Source organism: Barbus barbus (genome assembly GCF_936440315.1).
Source record: "Barbus barbus genome assembly, chromosome: 30".
Taxonomy (NCBI): domain Eukaryota; kingdom Metazoa; phylum Chordata; class Actinopteri; order Cypriniformes; family Cyprinidae; genus Barbus; species Barbus barbus.
The window spans coordinates 20,237,237-20,263,200 of NC_136758.1; the positions used below are offsets into that span (position 1 = coordinate 20,237,237).

The 25,964-nt window shown below is 37.0% G+C and overlaps 2 protein-coding genes across 4 annotated transcripts in view; both read left to right on the top strand.

The window, feature by feature from the left end:
• Positions 1 to 899: 899 nt before the first annotated feature.
• LOC306850786 (alpha-actinin-2-like) lies at positions 900 to 18,582 on the top strand. 3 transcript variants are annotated; one of them, XR_013782439.1, is made up of 22 exons: positions 996 to 1,291; positions 3,708 to 3,822; positions 4,112 to 4,231; positions 4,628 to 4,714; positions 4,911 to 4,998; positions 5,157 to 5,235; positions 7,867 to 7,948; positions 8,562 to 8,647; positions 8,737 to 8,829; positions 8,924 to 9,154; positions 9,694 to 9,841; positions 9,982 to 10,132; positions 11,741 to 11,849; positions 11,944 to 12,084; positions 12,311 to 12,493; positions 12,670 to 12,804; positions 13,099 to 13,278; positions 13,811 to 14,507; positions 14,626 to 14,697; positions 14,864 to 15,030; positions 15,545 to 15,703; positions 15,822 to 17,179. XR_013782439.1 is itself a non-coding variant. In XM_079386646.1 (21 exons), the coding sequence occupies exons 1-21, from the start codon at positions 1,163 to 1,165 to the stop codon at positions 15,978 to 15,980; spliced, it is 2,688 nt and encodes an 895-aa protein (XP_079242772.1). In that variant the 5' UTR covers positions 900 to 1,162; the 3' UTR covers positions 15,981 to 18,582. The 3 variants fall into 3 exon arrangements, 2 of the variants coding, with proteins under 2 accessions (XP_079242772.1, XP_079242773.1); XM_079386646.1 differs by lacking the exon at positions 14,626 to 14,697 and having other exon boundaries at positions 900 to 1,291; positions 13,811 to 13,957; positions 14,965 to 15,030; positions 15,822 to 18,582; XM_079386647.1 differs by lacking the exons at positions 5,157 to 5,235; positions 14,626 to 14,697 and adding an exon at positions 5,873 to 5,948 and having other exon boundaries at positions 999 to 1,291; positions 13,811 to 13,957; positions 14,965 to 15,030; positions 15,822 to 18,582.
• Positions 17,547 to 25,964, top strand: part of ryr2b (ryanodine receptor 2b (cardiac)) — a 55,794-nt gene continuing 47,376 nt past the window's right edge. Inside the window, exons 1-23 of the mRNA XM_079386099.1 lie at positions 17,547 to 17,695; positions 19,090 to 19,206; positions 19,320 to 19,424; positions 19,517 to 19,591; positions 19,676 to 19,754; positions 19,888 to 20,000; positions 20,084 to 20,201; positions 20,991 to 21,087; positions 21,162 to 21,236; positions 21,344 to 21,500; positions 21,669 to 21,836; positions 22,342 to 22,463; positions 22,617 to 22,800; positions 22,902 to 23,037; positions 23,113 to 23,208; positions 23,311 to 23,429; positions 23,904 to 24,037; positions 24,205 to 24,446; positions 24,774 to 24,966; positions 25,152 to 25,371; positions 25,505 to 25,609; positions 25,685 to 25,788; positions 25,869 to 25,952. Coding sequence (XP_079242225.1) covers positions 17,651 to 17,695; positions 19,090 to 19,206; positions 19,320 to 19,424; positions 19,517 to 19,591; positions 19,676 to 19,754; positions 19,888 to 20,000; positions 20,084 to 20,201; positions 20,991 to 21,087; positions 21,162 to 21,236; positions 21,344 to 21,500; positions 21,669 to 21,836; positions 22,342 to 22,463; positions 22,617 to 22,800; positions 22,902 to 23,037; positions 23,113 to 23,208; positions 23,311 to 23,429; positions 23,904 to 24,037; positions 24,205 to 24,446; positions 24,774 to 24,966; positions 25,152 to 25,371; positions 25,505 to 25,609; positions 25,685 to 25,788; positions 25,869 to 25,952 — 2,888 coding nt within the window. The 5' untranslated portion in view covers positions 17,547 to 17,650. The remainder of the gene's footprint in view (positions 17,696 to 19,089; positions 19,207 to 19,319; positions 19,425 to 19,516; positions 19,592 to 19,675; positions 19,755 to 19,887; positions 20,001 to 20,083; positions 20,202 to 20,990; positions 21,088 to 21,161; positions 21,237 to 21,343; positions 21,501 to 21,668; positions 21,837 to 22,341; positions 22,464 to 22,616; positions 22,801 to 22,901; positions 23,038 to 23,112; positions 23,209 to 23,310; positions 23,430 to 23,903; positions 24,038 to 24,204; positions 24,447 to 24,773; positions 24,967 to 25,151; positions 25,372 to 25,504; positions 25,610 to 25,684; positions 25,789 to 25,868; positions 25,953 to 25,964) is intronic.

Consider the following 25,964-nt stretch of genomic DNA (forward strand, 5'->3'; position numbering starts at 1 on the left):
TGTACAAATATACAAAATAGACAATGTGCAAAATAGCACAAACACAATATACAAAATAAACAATTAGTATGTACAGGTATGGTGTGTGCAAATTTGAAATGTAATAAGTATACATTAAATAATTTTTTTTAAAGTATGATAGTGTTGTGTGTTTCATGTTTATTGTTAAGAGTTCAAGTGTTCATGAGATGGATTGCCTGAGGGAAGAAACTGTTCCTGTGCCTGGTCGTTCTGGTGTTCAGAACTCTGTAGCGTCGACCAGACGGTAACAGTTTAAAGAGGGAGTGTGCTGGTGTGAGGGGTCCAGAGTGATTTTACCAGCCCTTTTGCTCACTCTGGATGAGTACAGTTCTTGGAGAGTGGGGAGGGTTGTACCAGTGATTCGCTCAGCAGTCTGGACTACCCTCCATAGTCTTCTGAGGTCAGATTTGTCTGAACCAGACAGTTACTGAAGTGCAGAGGATGGATTCAATGATGGCGGAGTATGACTGTTTCAGCAGCTCCTGTAGCAGATTGAACTTCCTCAGCTGGCGAAGGAAGTACAACAGCGTTAAGTTGTACATTCAGCATTACTTAACCCCATGTGACAAATTTTCCCGGGCATCATTGGGTTTGAACCATAGGTTTGAACTGTATTACAACTGCCTGACCTAGTATCCAACACAAACTGTTTAAAGGGGCTTTAAACTTTAATCTATGAAATAACAGCATAAAGTATTTATACCTAAAACTAACTTTTTAACAGCACAATTTAAAAAATTCAAAGCAACTTCTGGTAGAACCAAATTAAACTATGCAGTGAAATATTTGTGTGAATTATATATGTAATATTGAGAGTTTAGGAAGTTTTTAGGTGTGACTGCTCTTGTTTAAGTAATGGAGAAGGTTGCTGGTGTGTTACATTAACGTTCAAATAAAGTTGACGTTCCGCGGGTGGAAGGAGAAGAGGTCATGTGACCCCTCAGTACTAATTGACAGTCGCTCCTCTCATTGCTGTCACTGCTCGCGCTCTGCTGCCGCGAGACTGGAAACCAACACGAACTAAAGAAAGAGAGAGAGAGAGACACCTGAGGCACTAAAGAGTCCACTCACACCAAAAACTCAAGCTCAGAAGCAGATTATCACAAGTTACCCATCAAATAAGAGAATATAACGCTTGAAAATGATGAATCAAATCGAGCTTTCCGTTCCATATGATAATGGATATGAACCGGACGACTACATGATCCAGGAGGAAGAATGGGACCGGGATTTACTGCTGGATCCAGCATGGGAAAAACAGCAACGGAAGGTAAGAAAAATTTGCGCTTATTATAATCATAAAATGATTTACAGATAATTAGTTAAGTTAGAAATATTTAAGATAAAGTTCAAACGTTAACTTTATTTCCATGTGCATTTTTTTTAAAATATTTCCTATATTTTCTTTGATAGCCTATATTTTCATCTATGTAGCCTATGTGTGTAATTTAAGATATGATTTAGCTATCAGTTGTTTGCAAAGGAATCCCGTCCTGTTATGGGCTCTGTGGTCTGTCAGTGTCACGGAGGGGTCTGGAGCGCGCGCTGAGGATGGATGCAGCGGGTACCGAACTAACAATAGCGCAGCAGCGCGCGGCTCTGTGTGTCTGTTGCTGATATGACTGGAATGCGGACTGTCAACAGATGCATCCAACACAGGATGACGTCCTTGGGATTAGAATGGATGCAGGGGCTAATTTTAACTCCACCACCAAAAGGCTTTATAGTAGCTTAATCCGGTGTCCTTGGCGGGGAATTCTTTTGTGTGTATAAACAGCACCTTTATCTATTTACTGACATAGCCAGGCTACTATAACTGATTTTATATCAAACTCTAGATTTGGTGTGTAGATTTTTATTTTTTTTAGTTTTAATGGTCAGAGTAAACCAAAGATTGGGGGATTTTGTTTTGAGGGTCTCTAAATGGTGTCTTAAGCAGGTGATCTTAAACTTTCTTCTTTATCTGAACAATCCACATCTTCAATCTGATTATAGACTAGATCCACATAAGTGGATTTTCTCTCTCTTGCAGGCTCACTCTCACTTAAACCAATTCATTCATTTTCTCGCTGTATCAAAATTACAGCACTTCTTCCACTCTGAACAATAAAACATGTACATTGATTTGACCTGTAAATTTTTTTTACATGTTTGGTGATTACACTTACATATCAGACCATATATAATTGAGAAAATTTTAGTGTAGCAAAAACATAACATAACCTTAGTGATCTTTTTGTCAGTGCAGCCCCATTTTATAAGTAAAAAAAAGTTTAGTAAGGAAGTTAGTCTCCACCTGTGGTCTGCATTTAGATCCTCTGTTAAATCTGGTTGGCTTTATAGAACATGATTGCTGGTCCAGGCTAGTTGGGTGATAATAGAATTCATTTAGGCCTTAAACTGAACCTTACTGACTTTATTTATACTTAGCAGATATCCTTTCTTACCAAAATAACTTACAACATATTTATTAATAGCTATGGCTCAAATGTTAGACGCAGACTTATATTGCTTGCTGATCTATGATGTTAGGGTCTAATCACTCTTTTTTAATTCTTCCAGAGACCATCGCCCCACGCAGGCATGTTTCTGCAGACACACCCTACAGTTTTACAGAATGAATGAAATTCTTTCCTGTCCGATTAGACAACACAGCAGGGCGATACATGTTGTATTCAATCTCATATCTTTATCCACAGTGTGAGCCCTACTTCATCAGGTCTCTTATCAGAAACAGACACTGCAGAGAGAGCTATATTTACACTATTACCTCGCAGGAATGCACTCTTGAGTCCACAGTAAAGCTTTCATCTGCCCAGCAATGACTGAACGTGCTTTGAGGGATTAAAAAGACGCTCCATTAAGTCTAAAAAATGGCCAAAGGGTAGCGGTGGATTTGAGAGTGCAACCTAATACAGATGTGGGCAGCAGTACAGCCACATTTTGTTCCATGAAATGGTACTCACCATTACTGGGTCATAACGTGTCCTTTAGATAACGTTTGTCCTTTAGATTAAATTTGCTTGTAATTCCAATGTTTGTGCATATATCCTATATCCCTGTGATAGTGGAATTATATACAGTAGCAGAAACTTACATATTTTTGGCAAGCAGCACAGGTCATTCTGTAACTTGAGATTAGCCAGTCTCCATCTCTTTAGAAAACTGCACCTGTCACAAATATGTGAAAACCCATTTTAATATTGGTCCTCTTATTTTGTTTTGTTTTATTATTTTATTTTATTTGACCAATTTTAACTCTTATTTGATGCCTGAGGAATCTTAATTTGCAGCCCTGGCATCAAAGGTCATATCTTTTCCCCCATGTTTTTTCATACAGTTTTTGAGAACTAGTTGAAGAACTACCAACTACCGCCTCTCTTGGAATAGGCACAAGATAAGATTCATTTTGTTGGCACAGTCCTCTGCAGTTACCCATGCAGTGAGGTTTTGACCTGAAAGTGGTGTCAATGGCTTTCATTTTATCACAACAAACCTGTTAAGACTTAAATCTGGTATACTCCCACACATTTGGCTTAGTATATAGTTTGTGCAAGGATTCTGCATTTGATGAATGTTGAGTGTAGGATACAAATGCTTTGCCAATGATAGGTAAGACATAGACATGGAGTGTCTATGTGAGGTTGGAGAACTGTATGTTGATGTGTATTGTACTTGTTTCCCAGACGTTCACGGCCTGGTGTAACTCTCACCTGAGGAAAGCTGGGACACAGATTGAGAACATAGAGGAAGACTTCAGGAATGGCCTCAAACTAATGCTGCTGCTTGAAGTCATCTCAGGTAAATTCATTTCAAGTTCATTTGTATACTTTTCACAATACATATTGTTTCAAAGAAGCTTGCATGTATGTTTCAGTACTGCAATCAGAAAGTATTCTGTTATCAGTCAGAGATGAGTATGTCAAAGTAATATAATTAGTCAAGCAAACAAAATACTTGGCAATAATTACAGCTTTTTTTTCCTTTGACAGTTTTGTATGTTCAAAGTAAACATGCTGAACTTCCTTAACAATATGTAATATCAGCTATATGCCAATAAAAGTTTTCATGACGCGTTGTATTTTGGCAGGTGAGAGGTTACCCAAGCCTGACAGAGGAAAGATGCGTTTTCACAAGATAGCCAATGTCAACAAAGCCCTTGATTTCATCACCAGTAAAGGAGTGAAACTAGTCTCCATTGGAGCTGAAGGTATGCTTTATTGCACAACTAATGTTACCTGGATTTCTGGGATTTTATAAATAAATAAACTATATAAAGAAAGAATTTAGGGGATGCAGGTTATTAATTTTGTATGTCACGTCGCATATTTTAAAATGTTATATATCCTATATTTAAAAAAAGTAATGTCATTTTAACTTGCTTAGTAGAACAAGCGAGGCAAAGCAAACGCACTCCTTATGAGGTACAAGTTGAGGGAAAAAATATATATGAATCAGTTAAGAGGTGAACAACTGCACACTCACTTAAGCATATTTATTAACCAACGTTTCGGCTAGTAGCCTTTTTCAAGGTATAATTTAATAAACAAACTTGCTTAGCCCTTTATTTAACTAAGCAATGACTTTCCTGGCATATTTTTTGTAGAAATTGTGGATGGAAATGTGAAAATGACTCTAGGAATGATCTGGACCATCATCCTTCGCTTCGCCATTCAGGATATCTCTGTTGAAGGTAAAGAAAATAATTCCCAAACATAAAATGTCACACAATGTCTGCATAAATAGCAAAAAATGTATTATTATAATAATTATTATTATTAATAGCACATTTCACAACCCTTAGTAATGTGTAAATAATTTAATAGCACATAGGAACAATTAGATCAGTCATGTGTGAATTATATAATGATTCTCAAATCATCTTTCAGAAACTTCGGCTAAAGAAGGGCTTCTGCTGTGGTGTCAGAGGAAGACTGCCCCTTACAGGAATGTCAATGTTCAAAACTTTCATGTCAGGTGAGGCTCTTTAATGGGTGCAAAAACGTTGAAAGGTGATATCAATGTTTTTTATTTTAATATGAGTAAAAAACAGATACGCTATTATTTTCAGTTACATAGTTTCAGTTTTTATGTTAATTCCATCATGACCCTGATATTCTGTCTCTCTGATGAAGCTGGAAGGATGGCTTGGCGCTGTGCGCTCTCATCCACAGGCACAGGCCTGACCTCATTGACTACGCCAAACTCAACAAGGTCTTAAGTGTGACCCCAGATTAACCTTTGATCCTTTGATCTAACAGTCCTATCACAGTAGTAAAATAACATGTCTGCCACAACATCCTGATGTTTCATTTGTTGATATCACTGCACAGATGGTGTGTGTTTACAGTATGTGTCTAACATCTTCGTCACAGTTCATCACACTCCCACCCTGACTTCTAGTCTGTAGTAGATCCACATCTTAATAATAATAATAATAATTTGTTACATTTATATAGCGCTTTTCTGGGTACTCAAAGCTCTTTATATAGAAGGGAGGGAATCTTCTCAACCACCACCAGTGTGCAGCATCCACCTGGATGATGCGACGGCAGCCATATAGCGCCAGAAACGCCCACCACACACCAGCTTATTGGTGGAGAGGAAACAGAGTGATGAAGCCGATCACTGTATGGGGATGATTAGGAGGCCATGATGGTCAGAGGCCAATGGGCAAATTTGGCCAGGATGCCAGGGTAGCATCCCTACTCTTTTTCGAAGGACATCCTGGGATTTTTAATGACCACAAAGAGTCAGGACCTCGGTTTAACGTCTCATCCGAAGGACATCTTATTTATTGCATGTATAATCATAAATTCACTTTTTCTTTTCTTTTTTGTGGCTTCAGTAGCTGGAAGGATGGACTGGCCTTCTGTGCACTTATTCACAGACACAAACCAGAACTGATTGATTTTTATAATCTGGAGGTAGCACAAGTGTTTATGCTATTGGATGTGATGTTTTCCATAATAAAATGAATTTAATAGATTAGGGGTGCTCAGTCCTGCTGGACATCTATCTTCTTGCAGTGTTTAGATCTTGTACTTGGAGAAAGCTATCTGTTGGAAATAGCATTGCCATTCATCTCCGATTCCATCCAGAACAGCACTCCAGGCAATTGAAATGTTAATTAACATTTAAAAAAGATGAAACAATACTTTGCCTGTTTTTATATTTCAGCCAGTAGTATACCAATTGCCTATTTGTGTGTGCTATGTTTGTGCTTGTTACAGTAAATTTTTAGCTTATTAACATGCTAACCCTATTAGAGTCAAATGTGAGAGTTAGCAAGAATTTTATGCTAGGTAGTGATTAAGACTTGATATAGCGATTATGTTTTGATTAGCAGGTTTCATGCATGTTTTATGATTAGAGCTGAACTCTCCAGGAATTTTGTGGAGGAGCAGGATTGAGATTCTCTGTTTTGTTGATGGCAAATTTGCGTAGATAGCTGACATAACAGCCAATACTCCAGTCTTTAGTGTCACATGATCCTTGAGAAATCATTTTATAATGCTGTTTTGGTGCTCAAAAAACATTTTTTACCTTACTGACCTCAATCTTTTGAACAGTAATGTGTATATAACTCTAGTTGTTATGGCAGTCAAGAGTCCATAACACGTATTCTCAGAAGACCATTTGGGTTTACAATAATCCTGACTTGGAATAGAACTTGGAAAAGTGATCCACATAATTGGAGCACCAGAACTGTTTCTAAAAGATGCTTTCTAAGAATCCATATTAGAAATTGTTGTGTCTAATGGCCCTTCAAAGTGGAATTTATGCAGTTCTAGAAGCATGTTAGTTACTCCAGTGACATGTTAGATTTGATTTCTTAGCTCCCAGTTTAGAATAGGGAATCATAAATGCATGAGCAGGATGAGACATTGTTTCCAGCCATGTTCCAAGTCGGTGTGAATGAGTGTATGTGTACTATGGTTTTAATTAGTTGGTTAGATCAGACCGCTGAAGATTAAGGATTTATTTAGCTTGTCAGGGTCAGTCAGTTCAACAGTGAGTGACTAAATGTCCTCTCACACACACAGACATTCTTATCCCTTTCAGCTGTCACTGACGGCTCCAGGTGAGCTTGAATGGGGTAATCCAGCGTTTACCATGAACCCCAGTGGTCCTAGTTTGGACACGGGCACCAGGAGGGTCCAGGACCCCCTGCAGCTGCTGATGTCCTGCAATACAGCTTTTTATTGACACAGAGAACAAAAGCTTGATCCCCAGACTCTGCTTACACACACATCCACTAATACAAGCATTTATAATCACCATAGACATGCACATTTAGGATGCAGAATGGAAGAATTGATTACTATTCTTGCAGGAAACCTTGTATTTTTTTATTGTCAATGTTGACAGTTTTCAGTGTGGAAACCTTAATACATTTTTTTTCAGGATACTTTGATGAATAGAAATTTCAAAAGAACAGCATTTTTGAAGTAGTCTTTTGTTTCATGAATGTTTTCTCTTACTTTTGATCAACACAATGCACCCTTACTAACTAAACTTATTTCTTTTGAACAGTAGTGTAGTTATTTTTTTTGTAATTTAAAAGGCCTTTGTATTTAAAGGGCAACCAGTCTTTCAATTTTTTGTCAGTGCTAAATTTTAACTAATTTATCATTTGAAATCCTTATTTTTTTATTTTTTGTTTAAGAATTATAGAGCTAAATTTTTCTCTCTCCTCTAGTGGCACCTGAATACTGACACTCACTTTTGCATGGGAATAATTTTGATTTATATTGATTAAGTTTTTCGGTGATATGTATTATTTCTTATGCTTTATTTATTGGTGAAGCAGTATGCCTTTTCTCTCCTTATGTCTTTATGCAGGATGATCCACTGGGTAATCTGAATTTGGCATTTGACATTGCTGAAAAACATCTGGACATCCCCAAAATGCTGGATGCAGAGGGTAAACAATAAGCATAGAAAATTCCACAACACTCCATATACCATTCCATCTGAATACAAAGCTTTCAGCCAGTGAAACATTGAAATATGTCTTTCACAAACATGTTATGGTGTCAGAAAGCTTGTGATATAAGACCTTAAGACACTATTGCCTAAAATGTGGCACCTACCCTGAGTATTGTCTATATGTCGCAGTTGACTGGCAAAGAAAAACTGAAACCTTGGGAGGAACCAAGTTCTAGACTCATGTTCCTTACAATAAAGCAGCAAGAACACAATATTGTAAAAACTAGATGCAAATTCAACCAAAAAACAAAATGTGGCTTTTGCTCCACAGTCCTAGTTAGCAATGTTGATGAGAGGACAGTCTTGACGTATATTTCCAGTTATTATAACACCTTTGCAGAGGCTCAGAAGGTACATCTGATCCCTGAGCACATTCTAGGAGTGTTAGAAATATAGCTATGCCTGAATGTACAGCCCCTTCAGTCCACATAGGCGTATCCTCATTTTCCACTTTAGCAGATGAACATGACTTGTGTTTTCTTCCCTTGCACCTTGTTTCCACCTTAACTTTATGTAGTTGTCCCTTAGCTCATCTCCTCTCCCTGCAGACATCCTGAGCACCCCAAAGCCTGATGACAGAGCTATTATGACATATGTGTCCTGCTTCTACCATGCCTTTGCTGGAGCTGAACAGGTATTGAGTTTTGCATGTGCTAGATTGAGCAGATCAACTATCTTCGCATTCATCTCTACCTTCATTCTTACTGTGGTTCTCTCCCTCAGGCTGAAACTGCTGCTAACAGGATCTGTAAGGTGCTGGGAGTGAATCAGGAAAATGAGAAGTTGATGGAGGATTATGAAAGACTAGCTAGTGAGGTCAGGAGAAATAAACGCACGTCCGATACACTCCACCACTCCCCACACTGCACACAGACACATATTACACATAAATGTTCCATCTACTCTCTAGCTGTTGGAGTGGATCAGACGTACCATTCCCTGGCTGGAGAATCGTGTGCCGGAGAAGACCATGTCGGAGATGCAGCGGAAGCTGGAGGATTTCCGAGATTACCGCAGGATGCACAAACCTCCCAAAGTGCAGGAGAAGTGTCAACTGGAGATCAGCTTCAACACCCTGCAGACTAAACTACGCATCAGCAACCGGCCTGCATTTATGCCCTCTGAGGGCAAGATGGTTTCGGTGAGAATTTGACCCACACATACGCACACATGACAAACCTTTACTTAGATTTCGAATCAGACGCAACCACTTTGCTTATTTATTGATTGATTTATTTTTCAAATGTATTTATTTATTTAATAGGTTTTTATTTTAATATGTATTTTTATTTAATATGTTATTTGTTTTGTTTATTTTTGTAGTTATTTATAACTGTTTTTATAATTGTTTTTATATTTTTTGAACAATTGTTCTTTTGAACATTTTTATTTTAATATGTATTTTATATAATCTTATTAGTTTTATTTAAATAGATTTTATATTAAGATGTATTATATGCATATTTTATTGTTATATTTATGTTGATATTTATTGTTTTTTTATTTATTTAACTAGCTAGCTTTAGGGGCATTTTTCAGCAAATTATTTCCCCAAAAATATAGTTTTATAGGTATATAACTCACAAACACATACCCATATAAACCAGTAAGGTGAACATGTTTGCAACTTCTCATCGGTTTCATAGTTGATGTTTTTTTGGTATGTGTTTGTCTGTGTAGGACATAGCAAGTGCATGGCAGGGGCTGGAACTGGTAGAGAAGGGCTATGAGGAATGGCTGCTGACGGAGATCAGGAGGCTGGAAAGATTGGACCATCTAGCAGAGAAATTCAGACACAAAGCTTCCAACCATGAGACCTGGGCTGCAGGTAAGTCCTAAATAGGAAGTGGTGTCATCAATAAAATATCACTATTTTGCACTTGCATACAAATGAACTGCAAGCCACTTTGGATAAGAAAGTCCACTATATGATGGTTTAATATATGCTTTACATGTGTTTTTCAATAGGTAAGGAGGAGATGCTGACCCAGAAGGACTACGAGTCAGCATCTTTAATGGAAGTCCGAGCTTTGCTGAGGAAACACGAGGCATTTGAGAGTGACCTTTCTGCCCACCAGGACAGAGTCGAGCAGATTGCTGCAATTGCTCAGGAGCTCAAGTATGACCTATTAGATTTAATGTCTTCAAAAATACTTTGTACTATCTTTTTTGCTGATCTTCATTTCATTTAGCTGTTTGTATGTAAACTCTGATATGTGCATTCAGAAGCTTGAGGAGGGTAATATACATTTTTTAATCAAGACATTTATTCAGCAAGGATATATTAAATTGATCAAAAGTGACAGTAATTGAAATAAATGTTCATCAAAGAATTCTGAAAAAATGTATCACAGTTTCCACAAATATATTAAGCAGTACAACTCTTTCAGCATTGGTAATAATAAGCATATTAGAATGATTTCTAAAAAATCATGTGAGAGTGGATTGGAGTACAAGAATATATTACATTTTAAACTATATTACAATGAAAACAGGTACTTCAAATTAATAATATTTCTGTTTTTATTGTATTTTGATCAAATAAATGCAGCCTTGGTGAGCGTAAGAGATATTTGAAATAATCTTAGCAGCATCAAATCTTTGAATTGTTGTGCACAAGTACTTTGTCCTTGTAACTAACCTGTCAGTTTCTCATCACCTTACAGGGTCTTGATAGCTTCATATCTCTCACACTACTTATCCATATCTAGACATCCATATACACGCACCATGCTTACAGCATACTTTAACGCTTGAATCGCTGACTTTCTATTTTAACATTCATTATCTCCCTGCAGGCTTGGCTAGTGTGTGTGTGTGCATGTATTTAGTAAGTGACTGACAGCTTCTGGCCTTTCTGTTGTCTCAGTAAGTACAGGGTGATATTACTGATAATCTATGGAGCATACTTATGATGATTAACACACTGATGTTAATTTAGACACAAAAAGCAAAGTAAGGAAATGTAGATAGCCAATCATAACAGCAGTCTTAGAGGTACAGGATCAAAAACAGTCTGCTTTCTTCAAATACGTAGAGAGAGGCTGGAAAATGCTCATGAAAAAATTAATTGTCAGATGGTCTACATCAGGGGTCACCAAACTTGATCCTGGAGGGCCGGTGTCCTGCAGAGTTGCCTCAACACACCTGGCTGGAAGTTTCAAGTATACCTAGTAAGACCTTGATTTGCTGGTTCTGGTGTTTTTAATTAGGGTTGGAGCTAAACTCTGCAGGACACCGGCCCTCCAGGGCCGAGTCTGGTGACCCCTTGTCTACATAAAAAGCAAATGATACAAAAGTCTAGAATATTCCCGCATTAAAGGAACACTCCACTTTTTTTGGAAATAGGCTCATTTTACAACTCCCCTAGAGTTAAACTGTTGAGTTTTACCGTTTTTGAATCCATTCAGCCGATCTCATTTAGTCATTTTTGATGACCAAATGCTAATGGTCTAATCCGATTCAATGATCTATGCTAAGCTAAGATAAAAGTACTACCGCCAGACACGGAGATCGGCTGAATGGATTCAAAAACGGTAAAACTCAACTGTTTATCTCTAGGGGAGTTGTAAAATGAACCTATTTCCAAAAAAGTGGAGTGTTCCTTTAATGCAAAGTTAGTGAGTACTACATCTATTAACCACTAGAGGGGGACTGACTCCATAGCAAATGCAACATTTTGGCCTAAAGTCCTTTATCTTTTATCTTCTGTTTTATCTTTCTAAAGTGAGCTGGACTATTATGATGTTGCATCAGTGAATCAGAGGTGTCAAAGTATTTGTGACCTCTGGGACCAACTGGGTACGCTCACTCAGAAACGCAGAGAGGCTTTGGAGGTATGCTGTCTGTCTCCTAACCTGTTTTGTCTAGCAAATTGTTGTTAAATCAAAGTATTAAACAATTTTAATTTGAAGTGTTTAATTTCTGCAGAGGACTGAGAAACTTTTGGAGACGGTGGAGCAGTTGTTTCTGGAATACGCAAAGAGATCTGCTCCCTTTAATAACTGGATGGAGGTAGCCATGGAAGACTTACAGGACATGTTCATAGTGCACACCATTGAAGAGGTCCAGGTACACATGACTTCTGTTTTAATATACTTTAAAATTAATTTTATTCCTGTGATGCCAAAGCTGAATTTAAGGAGTCAGTGCTCCAGTCTTCAGTGTCACATGATCCCTCAGAATCATTCTAATAATCTGATTTGGTGCTCAAACATTTCTTATCAATAAAGAAAAAAATATTGCTTAACATTTTTGTGGAAAACCACAAAGTTCCACAGTTTTCCATTGTGTGTAGACTCTGATAGCTGCTCACGAGCAGTTTAAGGCCACACTTCCTGAGGCGGATGCTGAAAGGCAGGCGATCCTTGGCATTCAGCAGGAAGTCCTGAAGATCTTCCAGAATTATGGCATTCGTGGAGACCTCACCAACCCCTACAGCACCATAACTACAGAAGAGATTGCCATCAAGTGGGACAAGGTCAAACACACACCTCTCAGACCTCGGTTCTGTTCCATTACTGCACAGAAATGTAGAAGTGTTCTTTGGTTATAACTCCAATCTGTTAATATCTAATTCTAAGCCATTCAAAACAATTCCTGTGATCTTCAATACAAAATCATAATCATGATAATGATGTGTGTTTGTGAATTCAGGTGAAGAAGCTGGTTCCCCAGCGTGACAGTGCACTGCAGGAGGAGTTAGCGCGACAGCATGCTAACGAAAGGCTCAGACGCCAATTTGCTACCCAAGCCAACCTCATCGGACCCTGGATACAGGCCAGGATGGAGGTGAGTGACTGACCTGTGCCAAAGTGATAGACCTACATAAGACATGTTATTTTATCTATCTATCTATCTATCTATCTATCTATCTATCTATCTATCTATCTATCTATCTATCTATCTATCTATCTATCTATCTATCTATCTATCTATCTATCTATCTATCTGTCTGTCTGTCTGTCTGTCTGTCTGTCTGTCTGTCTGTCTGTCTGTCTGTCTGTCTGTCTGTCTGTCTGTCTGTCTGTCTGTCTATCTATCTATCTATCTATCTATCTGTCTGTCTGTCTGTCTGTCTATCAGGACATTGGTCATTGTTCTATGGCGATGGGTGGGACTCTTGAGGATCAGATGACGCAGCTGAAGCAGTATGAGCATGTGATCGTCAGCTATAAACCCAACATTGACAGACTGGAGGGAGATCACCAACTCATCCAGGAGTCACTTATCTTTGACAACAAACATACTAACTACACTATGGAGGTACACACACAATTTTTTTTTTTTTTCAGCAAGGATGCATTAAGTTGCTCAAAAGTGACAATAAAGACATTTTATAATGTTAGGTATAGAATAGAATAGATTTTCATTTCAAATAAATGCTGTTCTTTTGAAATTTTTCAAAGAATGTGATTTCCACAAAAGTATTAAGAAGCACAACTTTTTTTTTAACACTGGTAATAATAAGACATGTTTCTTAAGCACCAAATCAGCATATGTGAATGATTTCTGAAGAATCATGTGACACTGAAGACTGGAGCAATGACTGCTTAAAAATCAGCTTTGCATTTCTTACATTTGAAAATGTATTAAAATAGCATTTATATTAAATTGTAATGATATTTCACACTGCTACTGTTTTTACTGTATTTCTGATCAAATAAATGCAACCTTGGTGAGCATAAGAGAATTCTTTCAAAAACATTAAAAAATCCCCAAACGTTTTAATGGAGTGTACATTAAAATGTATGTAACAAATCATGATTTTACAACAGTTTTTCTCTTTCCTCTGCAGCATATTCGTGTTGGCTGGGAGCTTCTTTTGACTACGATCGCTCGCACTATTAATGAAATTGAGACTCAAATTCTGACACGTGATGCTAAGGGCATCAGCCAGGAGCAGATGAATGAATTCCGATCCTCTTTCAACCACTTTGATCGGGTGCTGTACTCAGCCTTTGTGTACTCGAACTACTTGCCTGTTTCCTTATAGAATGGATGCTATACTAACCATCATTAAACCATACTAACTAAACTGAACCCTTTTCCACTTTGACTGAGCATTATACAAACATCTGTATGTATCTCTTATTTCAGCTGAGACACATTCATTTCATATTTGCACTGTGTTATGTCTGTGCCTTCACTTCTTCAGAGGCATTGCAGTGCAAGAGTGGTAATTATCTTTCCGTTCATTTAGTGGAAAAAATTTAGTTTGACATGAGAGATCATTTGCAGTATTTAGTATGTTTAAAATCAGATGTGAACTATATGCAATTTGTGCTAAAATCAGAGTTAAATGGCAATAATTTGAATATAATGTTGAATATAGGGAAAGGAAAGGGAAGTGGTGTGTGGCCAAGTATGTTGACCCATACTCGGAATTTGTTCTCTGCATTTAACCCATCCAAGTGTACACACAGTTGTGAACACACACCCGGAGCAGTGGGCAGCCAATGTTGCGGTGCCTGGGGAAGCTCTATAGCTCTAAAGCACACATACTTTATTAAGACATTTTGTGCTGTTTTATCTATTTTATTAATCACATTTTACTTAATTTCTGCTCACATTCTGTGCATGTTTTTGTTTGTTGTGGGTTCTTGCTCTCAGGAGGAGAGGGGTAAACTCAGGACTGATGAGTTTAAAGCATGCCTGATCAGTCATTTAGGAAGTGAAAAGCAGGTACTAACCAACATGACCTCTAACCTTTGACCCCAATGTGTAGTTCTTTGCATAGATTTATACATATGAATTCATTGGGCAGCAGTATATAGTTGTAATGTACCTCTCTTGTGTTTTTTTCTGTTTGTGGTTGTGTGCTGTCTCTTTGTGTGTGTTTCTGTGTTAGGTGCTGTTTCTTTCTCTACTCCACATTGCTTCATTATTCCGACCATGTCACTGCGTGACCCACACACTGTCGACCTTTGCCCTTTAACCTTTCTCATGCAGAAGAAGAATGGGGCGATGGATTCTGATGACTTTAGGGCCTGTCTGATCTCGATGGGTTATGATCTGGTAGGACCTTAAATAGGGTTCACTGATTACAAACCAAAAAAAAAAAAAAAAAACTCTTAACCATTTTTTTCCAGGATAAAATATCTAAACAAAATAATTTTTTTTACTTTTATTGTTATTATTATTTTGCTCAGTTAATTTTGATTTAATTTTAATTTAAAGATAAAATCTAATAAAATTAACTGAGCAAAATAATAATAACGATAAAAATAAAAAAACATTTATTTTGCCTAGATATTTTATTCTTGGAAACAAGAAATTTTCATCTAAAATTAGTATTTTTACCAGATTCCTATGTTTAGGTTCAGTAATTTTACTCTAATGGCAATGTATAGGTCCTTTTCTATGCAATTAAAGTGAAACAACTGAACATAAATATAGGAGCCTGATAAAAATGCTCATTTTGGAAGAAAATTTCAGACGACACTTAGAGGCTTTTGCATCTGAACTCTTCATATATTTATTTAGATACTTAATTTAAATGCTATAAATGTTTGTATTTGTGTTTTTTCAGGGTGAGGTGGAGTTTGCTCGGATCATGATGCTGGTTGATCCAAACGCTTCAGGCATTGTGTCATTCCAGTCTTTCATTGACTTCATGACAAGAGAGACAGGGGACACAGACACAGCTGAACAGGTCATCGCTTCCTTCAGGATCCTCGCTACAGACAAGGTGTGTGTGTGTTGTTTACTTTTTTTTTTTTACTTTTTCGATTTTCTTCAGAAAGGTCATATATACCTGAAAAATTCTTTCCATATTACTTATCTGTTATTTATTGTGTCTTGTGCAGCCATATATTTTGGAAGATGAGTTGAGACGAGAGCTTCCTCCAGACCAGGCAGAGTACTGCATCGGCAGGATGCCCCCATACACCGGCCCCGGGGCCCTGCCTGGAGCCCTGGACTACACTGCCTTCTCCACTGCCCTCTACGGAGAGAGTGACCTTTAACTTTCTCAATAGCTCTGACCTTTTACAATCCCATCTCAGATCAGCAGCTTCAAGAAATGAAAACATGGCAAATAAACACAATGAGCACAATTTCAGTTTTTAGTCTCAGTTGATGTATTTTGCTAGATGATTGATATGAAATGTTTAAGTCAATACACATGGAATGCAGTCTGGAAATGAAAATAATGCAATTAAGAAGGTAAAAAGAACATTTATCTGTAGCAGTCCAAAAAATTGTGAATTTTAGATTCACTTTCTCATAAATTCCAAGGCATGGGAAACCATTTTATTGTCTTTCATGTAGGCTATTATAATAGAGAAAATCTACAAAGATTATGTCACTTGAAATACATTAAAATCAGTAATTACACTAAATTCAGAATGAAATACTTTTAAGTACATTATAGGTTTTATGCATTTTACTCTGATCTTTTCCAATCGCACTTTTCCAGAATGAAATCTATTTTGTGCAGTAGTGTTAAACCCACAGTATATAAGATTTTGCACATTTGAATTATCCCCAAATGAGATTCACCTAACCACTGTGCTTTTCTTATTTTTGCTCTGGTACTGTAGTGTTTCTGGTTTAAAAAAAGCCACATGAATAATAGCTCAAATCTACTACAGAAATCTAACAGTGCCTGATTTCATATACATTAACAGTTTATATAAGGTGGGAAGAGGCTATCTTTGTCAGTGAGTCAGATAGATAAGAGTACCAGCTGTTGATTTGGTTGTACAAGACATTTTAAATATTGCCAATGCTTGAACATTTTCGTCACTTTGGTGATTACATGAAGTGTCAGTCTATGCACTACAACAGGGCTTGTCAAATAAAGAAAGCAAAAAGAAATCATGATAAAATACTAAATTTACAGTTGCGGGTAAAAGTATGTGAACCCTCTGGAGCGACAGACAAACAGCCTGCTTTACACACAAACAATTGTTTTCTTGTCTGTATTAAACACAGCATGCAAATCATTCTAAAGTATGTGAGTCCCAGAGTATCAATCAAGCTTTTATGAATAGCAAATTTCTGTAAGTCACACTAGTTCAGTGACAATTTGTTAACCTATCAAATCAGTTTTAACATGAAAGAAGTGATTTGTGAATGTCTGCTGTTGAATTATATGAACAAGAAAGCCAAATGTGTGTTTTACAGTGACATAAATGAAATAAACCTTACTTATGAAAAAGCCAAGTCTGTTTTTTTATTGAATGTTTTGAATAAAGTGTAATTAACATACTGTAGGCCTAAAATATGAATTCATGTATGCATAATAGAGAATTTTGTATAATATAGCATGCATTGCTTGTTTTTAGTAGTTTTTACTTGTATAAAATATTGACAGTAAATTCATTATTAATTAGTTGATCATTCACATTAATTGCACGTTGTTTTTGTTTAATGCTTATTTGATGTTTGTTTTCTTGTTTTCTTTATTTTTTCCTTGCTTGCATGCTTTCTCCACTGTAACTTGCCATATATGGAAAAGCCCTTTCCCACTTTAACTTTATCAGATCTCAGCAGCATTATCTCATGATGGGTGGTATTGTGGTCTCTCTGTCCCAGGATGAGTTAAGCACCTGCGGCTGGGTGAGTGGAGCTCTTCAGTCTTCTGGTTTTTACACACAGGTCCCTCCAAAGTCCGGCTACATAGTCACTGAACATGGATATAGGAGAAGTAGAAGATGAAATACAGTTTCTGCGAACTGTAAGTAAAATGGAAAATACAAAATTGAATGCAATGAATAATATCTTGACTATTTCTTTATGCTGAACTGCATTAACTTCAGAAAAAAAGGGCTGATTATTAAACTGCAGTTAGATTTCCTATTAGATTGACGTAATGAGATTCTTGGACATAAATATTAGATACTAACAGATGGGTTACAAACATTTTTGACCATGCATATGGATATACAGTCATGTTTCCAGCATACGTGAAATGTAGATCTGCACCACAGACATTAACAGTGTTATTTAGTAATATCATGCTAACTGAGAAATTGCTCATACTGTAACTGTGTATGTATCATTAATTGTTGGGTTTTATATATGTGGTTTTATATGTTTTTACATTGCTTGAATTCACATTTGAGAGAGTTTGACCCATATCACCGGCGTCTATTTTTACTTTGTGTTATCTGTAACAGAGGAACTGGAGAGTCTGTTGGATGTGTGAGCTATTCACTCTCAGCTCCATATCTCTAAAACAGAGATAAATGGGATGCTGTGCTCTCTCTTTCTCACACACATACAGTACACACTTCCACTGATTCACTGTATGGATTTTAGCACATGCGTTTGTAACAGTATCATGCTGGAAATCATTAATTGTTTGACGTTGTGTTAAATCTAGGCTTTAAAAATGACATGAATGGTTGAATATGTGTGGTTGTGTGTGTGAGACCCACTGGTCAGTGCACCAGCTGGAGGTGTTGGAATTCTCTATTCACTGTCTGATAAGTCAGTCCTAAGTATTCAGTCCTTATAAGGCTACACTGCACTAATGACACTGAAACACTGCTATTGTCCACACTGTAAGAGAAGCAATTACATGCCATCTAGCATATGGGGCTTTTCAAATCACAAATATTGAAAAAAAAAGAAAAGAAAAAAGGATTGCATTATTTAGTCAATTAATTAATTCCATTAAAACATTGAACAACATTACTGATTGTGATTTTTATCAGATTTTTGTTCATTGTTGATATCATTGAGGTTTGTGAGTTTAGTTTTGAGGTGTATGTGCCTTTATACAATCCTATTCAATGTAATGATGACTGCATCGTGTTAAAAATTAAGGAAAAGGAAAATTGAATAATTGATAATTTTGTCTTGACAGTAATTGATTGGCTGAATAGAATATTTTACATTTAACAAATGAACATCAGCAAAATACTGGTACAGAGGTCAGTTAATCAAATCTCAATGTGTCTATTTTCCTTTTTACAATTTGACATTTTTTATCCCAGTGTAATTCAGATACTATTTAAAATAAATAAATAAATACAGTTCATATAAAATATAATAGTGTTATTTTCATTTTATAATAGTATCATTTTCAATTGTTCCATTTGTCTGTAATGAGAATGTGTTTTTCAGAGGGATGAGCTGGTATTGAGGTGTTGCTCATCAGGCCCTCATCAGCAGAAACTGTGTTTAGCTGCAGAAGGTTTCGGTGACCGGCTGTGTTATCTTGAGTCCACCTCCAACTCAAAGGTGAGATGCGCATTTTGCTTATTTATTTTTAAACAAAGTTATTATCCTGTGTGTAAGAACAGTCTACTATGTGCATTATCATACTTCTCAAAAACCTTTCCTCTTGCTTACAGAATGTTCCCGCAGACCTTTCTGTGTGTGTGTTTGTTCTTGACCAGTGTTTGTCGGTCCGAGCGCTGCAGGAGATGCTGGCCAACCATGAAGACCAGTGTGCAGGGGTGGGTAATGTAGCCAAAGGTGTATTCATGTTGTAAACAAATGATAAAATGTGTGCCAAACACTAAAATATCACAAAGTGGTTTTGTTTCAGTCACGTGAGGCAGCTGGGCGTCGTACTCTGCTCTATGGCCAGGCGGTTCTCTTTCGACATGTCTACAGCAACATGGTAAAACCAGTTTTGATTTGACCTTGTTATTTCCATGCTGGGACTATGACGTTTTAACTTTAAACCTCTTCTGTCTTGTTTTAGTATCTTTGCTGTCTGTCCACATCAGGCCTCTCCTCTGACAAACTGGCTTTTGATGTTGGTTTGCGGGAGGACACAAAGGGTAAGTTCATATTCTCCCCCTGTGTAGTGTGAAATATGCATGTGATTGTTTTAATCTTCTGCTATGAAAACATGTTTGATAAAGACTACGGCTGCCATATTATCAGTGTCATGATGGTTTTGTATGGATTCAGGTGAGGTGTGTTGGTGGACGGTTCACCCTGCCTCTAAACAGAGGTCCGAGGGTGAGAAAGTCAGAGTGGGTGATGATCTCATCTTAGTTAGTGTTTCCTCTGAGAGATACCTAGTGAGTTCATTCACCTGGTTATCTATTTATATGTTTTTATATGAGTATTTTTCTGCAGTGTGACAACCTGTCTCTCTTTCTAGCATGTGTCATGGAGTAATGCTGAAGGTAATGACAACGGCATTGGCCGGGTGGATGCTGCTTTCCAGCAGACATTGTGGAGTGTGGCTCTTGTTTCTACTCAGACTGCAGATACACAGGGTAGATGACCAATCACACTTTATCAATCACATAAACATTTGTTTAGTGCCTGGAGATCTTACTGGGAGAATTTCATGCATTGTGACTAAAGAGATTGCCTAAAAAATTATGCCGTTTTTGTGACCATATGATAAAACCATATTACAGTATGTTTTAGATATATTTCAAAATGGACAAACAAAAATGTATAGATACAAATATATATTTTAAATATATATAGACTATTTAAATTTTTTAAATTGAAATTTGGGTCCCACTTTATATTAGGTGGCCTTAACTACTATGTACTTACATCAAAAAATAAGTACAATGTATTTATAATTGTATTGTATTATGTTCATATTGTATTGCAAAACACTTCTGCTGCTATTGAGGTGGGATACGGGTAAATTTAGGGTTTGGGTAGGTTTAAGGGTGGGTCAAGGTGTAAGGGATGGGTCAACAGTGTAATTATAAATGTCATTACACAAATTAATTACAGATGTATTTACATGCAGGTATTTTTAAAAATATAAGTACAATGTAAAAACATGCATATACGCAATAAGTGCATTGTATTAAATTATTAATTTAGTACATTGTAAGTAGTAGTTAAGGCCACCTAATATAAAGTGGGACTGAAATTTGTTGAAATATTTTGTAATTTTTCCCCCCACAGTGTATATATTTCTATACATTATATATATGGGTGCATTGTAAATACAATATCTATAATAGATAATATGAAACAGTTATAGTTATTTTGTAATATTTTATAATGTAATATTTTTGTTTGATTTTGACCTGTAGGTCATGTGAGAGGAGGGGATGCCGTGCGTCTGCTACATGGACACACAGATGAATGTTTGACCATTCCTGCAGCAGAACACAGAGGGGAGGAATGCAGGTCAGAGAGGTCACCTAACTGATTGAATTACATTTATTACATCCTATTTCACCATTTTCCGTCTTTTCCTCCAGGTCTGTCCATTTTGAGGGTGGCTTGGTATCTCTTCAGGCTCGATCTTTATGGAGACTTGAAACGTTACATGTTGCGTAGGTATTCCTTCAGTTAGTTGGTGTATGACAGTTAGATATATATATAAGTATATATTTATTCCTTCTGTATTGGTCAGATCACAGTAGTGAAGGGTTGTTTGCAGGTGGAGCGGCAGCCACACACACTGGGTTCAGCCTTTCCGTCTTCGCCACCTTTCCACCGGCTTATACCTGGGACTGACTCATGATCGGGGACTACAGCTGGTGGAGAGAGAAAGAGCTGATGTTAAATGTACTGCGTTCTGTCTCCGTGCATCGAAGGTTGGATAATATCAGCTATAAACACAACATAGCCAGATAAACCACATTTTTGATTATGTTGTATAGTCTGCATCATCATTTTCCTGTTTACACTTTTTCTCAAGGTGTGGTGTGGTAATACATTTTGATTATGATTAATACAAACGTTATTCTTTCTGTATTTTATAGGAAGAGAGCCAGGAGAGCTTACACTTTAAGAGGAGAGATGGCATGGGTGCACCTGAGATCAGATATGGAGACTCTCTCTGCCTCATTCAGCACGTTGACACAGGCCTTTGGCTCACATATCAGACCACTGACTCCAAGAGACAGAAGGAAAGTCTTCCCCAGAGACAGGTAAACTTGTGTAAATAAATAAAATAAGGCCTAATATCATACTAGATAAGAACACTTACAATACAGAGCATCAGAAATCATTCTAATATGCTCATTTGATGCTCAAGAAACGTTTCTTATGTTGAAAACATTGCAGTGCTTAATTTGTTTGTGGAAACTGTGATGAATAGAAAGTTCATAAGAGCAGCATTTTTCTGAAATAATGTTCTTTTGTAATACATTTTAAAATTGCTTAATTTATAAATGTATTTACTGTCACTTTTGATCAATTTAATGCATCCATTCTGAATAAATGAATTAATTTATTTTAAAAAATTAATAATAATAAAAAATCTTACTGACCCCAAAATATTTGAAAGGTAGTGGACATTAGACAGTTCCAGTGAACTCAGGAAATGCAAGTTAATAATTCAAGTTAATAAGCCAAAACACCTTCCTTTTTATTGGTTCCGTCCGATATGAATTTTGGTTAAAATAATTAAAGTGAAGTGGTTCTCTCTCATAGGCTGTTTTGCAAGCAGAAGGTCACATGGATGATGGAATCACCCTCTCTCGCTCTCAGAGGGAGGAGTCACGAGCTGCTTGTTTAATTCGAAGCTCCGCCCTTCTCTTCTCAAAATTCATTAGGTAAATATAGAAAATAGTAATGTGGTAGCAGATGAAATAATATGTGCTTATCAGTTTTGCTTGAGCATTTGAGATATGCAAATGGTTTTAAAAGGCCAAAATGTTCAAAGAAGCACATTTATGTTTCATAATGATTTTTCTTCACTTCTAAAGGGGATTAGATGATGTCAGCCAAAGGGAAAACAAAACTGATATGGATCTTCCAATTGAGATGGTCCGTCTGACCCTCCAGGATTTGCTTGGTTATTTTCAATGTCCTGAAATGGGGCAGGACCATGAGGTCAGACAGGGAGATATTAGAGCACTGAAGAACAGACAAAATCTCTTCCAAGATGAGGTAATACCTGCGGCGTATGAGAAACTCATATATCTTGCTAAACACTGCAATAATATCTGAACTGTTTACTTTTTTATTCTGCTTCATTGTGTTTTTCACAGGGTATAATCACTCTGGTGCTGGACTGCATCGATCACTTGCATGTGTACAACAGTGCTACTCATTTTGCAGATGCTGCTGGGAAAGAGGCAGGAGAGTCTTGGGAAATTATCTTGAACTCTTTTTATGAGCTGCTAGGTATAGGATGACTCATGTTTCAAGATTTATAATTCAGGTTTAGCTTTTATTAACAATGTCCTATTTTCCCTGCAGCTGCCCTAATCAGGGGTAATCGGAATAACTGTGCCCACTTTTCTGGTTCCTTTGACTGGCTGGTCAGCAGACTGGAGAGGCTGGAGGCTTCCTCTGGTAGATGTTTTGCAAAATCGTATTGTGACTAGAATAAGCTGATTTTAGAGTCTAGACATTGTTTTAATGCATCACCCTCTCATTTGTTACTTTTGTTTTTAGGAATATTGGAAGTGTTATATTGTGTTTTAGTAGAAAGTCCAGAAGCTTTGAACGTTATTAAGGAAAGTCACATAAAATCTATCATCTCACTTCTGGACAAACATGGAAGGAACCATAAGGTAACATTTTCTACAGTACCGGGGTCTGCATTTATTTGATCAAAAATATAGAAAAACTGTGAAATAATTTTATAATTTAAAACTGTGTTACATTTAAACTGTAAATGTAACACACCTGTAATATATAAATATATATTTTTAAATTAATTTATTCCCGTGATAGCCATTACTTCAGTCTTCAGTGTCACATGATCCTTCAAAATCATTCTAATATGATGTTTTGGTTCTCAAGAAACATTCTTATTATGATGATGTTAAAAACAGTTGTGCTGCTTAATATTTTTTATGAAAACCAATAATATATTTTTTAGTTCATAAGAATGCATTTATTTAAAATAGAAATATTGTCACATTTTAAATGCAATTACTGTCACTTCTAATTATTAAAGTGTATCCTTTCTTTCTTTCTTTCTTTCTTTCTTTCTTTCTTTCTTTCTTTCTTTCTTTCTTTTTTTCTGTTTTTTGCATCTGCAGATCTTGGATGTGTTGTGTTCACTTTGTGTGTGTCATGGCATGGCCGTCCGCTCTAATCAGCATTTGATTTGTGACACACTGCTGCCAGAAAGAGACCTGCTGCTACAGACAAGACTGGTTAACCAAGTTTTCAGGTGATTTGTTATCAACTCCCACACCACAAAATAATAGTGAAAGGCCCATTTAGAGGTAATAATTTGCATGCCTAAAAATATTCTTTTAGTCTGTTCTAATATAGAAATTGACCAGCTATGAGTATAAATGTAAAAAAAAAAAAATATATATATATTTTTCTGTATAGTGTACATCCGAACATCTTCCTGTGTGCAAGAGATGACTGTGCCCAGTACAAGAAGTGGTATTATGAGGTTGTAGTTGAGAAGGCAGAGCCTTTTGTGACAGCAGAGCCTACTCAACTACGAGTTGGTTGGGCCAGCACTGAAGGGTACCATCCCTCCCCCACAGGGGGTCACGGCTGGGGGTCAAATGGTGTAGGAGATGATCTCTGCTCTTATGGCTTTGATGGACTCCAGCTCTGGACAGGTAAGATGGAGACTAAGTACATGCACTACAGTTCAAATGTTTAAATTTTTTTAAAAGATATCAGCAAGAATGCATTAAATTGCTCAAAAATAAAAGTTCTTTTGAACTGTTTTCAACATTGATTATAATATATTAAGCATAAAAGACTCCAGAAATGGTTGCTAAAAATTCCGCTTTGCCATCACAGGAATAAATAAAATTTTACAATATATTACAATAGAAAACAGTCATTTTAAATTGTAATTATATTTCACAATATTGATGTTTTTACTGTATTTTCTATCAAATAAATGTGAACTCCAAACACTATTGTTTATTCTTTCCTAGGAGGTGTAGGTCGGAGGGTCACCTCACCCAGTCAGCACTTGCTAAGGGAGGATGATGTCATTAGTTGTTGTCTTGACCTTAGTGCAACCTGCATCTCCTTCCGGGTCAATGGACAGCCAGTTCAAGGCATGCTGGAGAACTTCAGTGTGGATGGGCTGCTGTTTCCGGTCATTAGCTTCTCAGCTGGAGTGCAGTGAGTTACCTTTGAATGGATTTTGATTTTGCATGTTGTTACTTGTAGGTTTGTTTGCTCATGATTCATCACACAATGATTCCCCATCTACTTCATTTTGTTTTAAATTGACCTCCCCAAGTCAAAATAATGACCTGTACATCCTAAAACAACTTAAATAGTGCATTGTTTTGTTTTTTCATTAGGGTGCGTGTGCTGTTTGGAGGTCGACAGGGGGAGTTTAGGTTTCTTCCTCCAGCTGGTTTCTCTCCATGCACCGAAGCTCTCCTCCCCAAAACCCGCTGCAAGCTTGAACTGTTTCACAAACTCACACGAAATCACACTGAAAGCCAGCGTGACCTCTTAGGCCCTGTGGTACCTAAAAGCCCAGTGACCTTTATCCCCATTCCAGTGGATTCCAGTGAGGTACTATTCAATTTTAAGTACCCTCTGATTATTTTAAATTTAGCATCAGCACATTTATTTCAAGCTACAATCGGTCTTGCAACAACTTGTATGAGTGTCTGACACCCTTGCGCTCAACTCTGCATCTTGTCAGGTTGAATATCCTCCACAGCTGGAGCAGATCAGAGAAAGATTGGCAGAAAACATCCATGAACTCTGGCTTATTGACAAAATAGAGCAGGGATGGACCTATGGACCTGTAAGAATAGAGTAACATCTTTTAAGTAGCTCCATCTCATTCTGATGTATATTGAAAATAAATCTCTTCTCCTAGGTTAAAGATGAGAGCAGGAAAGTACACCCTTGTCTAGTTGAGTTTTCCAAACTTCCAGATCAGGAGCGAATTCATAACCTCCAGTCATCTGAGGAAATCCTCAGGTATTCCATTGAATATTGTGCCTAATAAAGTATTAATTAGCTCATTATTATTAATCATGCTTCTTTTTGTGTTGTGGAAGGACTCTTCTGGCTTTTGGTGTTCATATTGGACTCTCTGATGAACATGCTGAGGAGAATGTGAAATATGTCCGCCTTTCAAATAAGTATATCAGAAT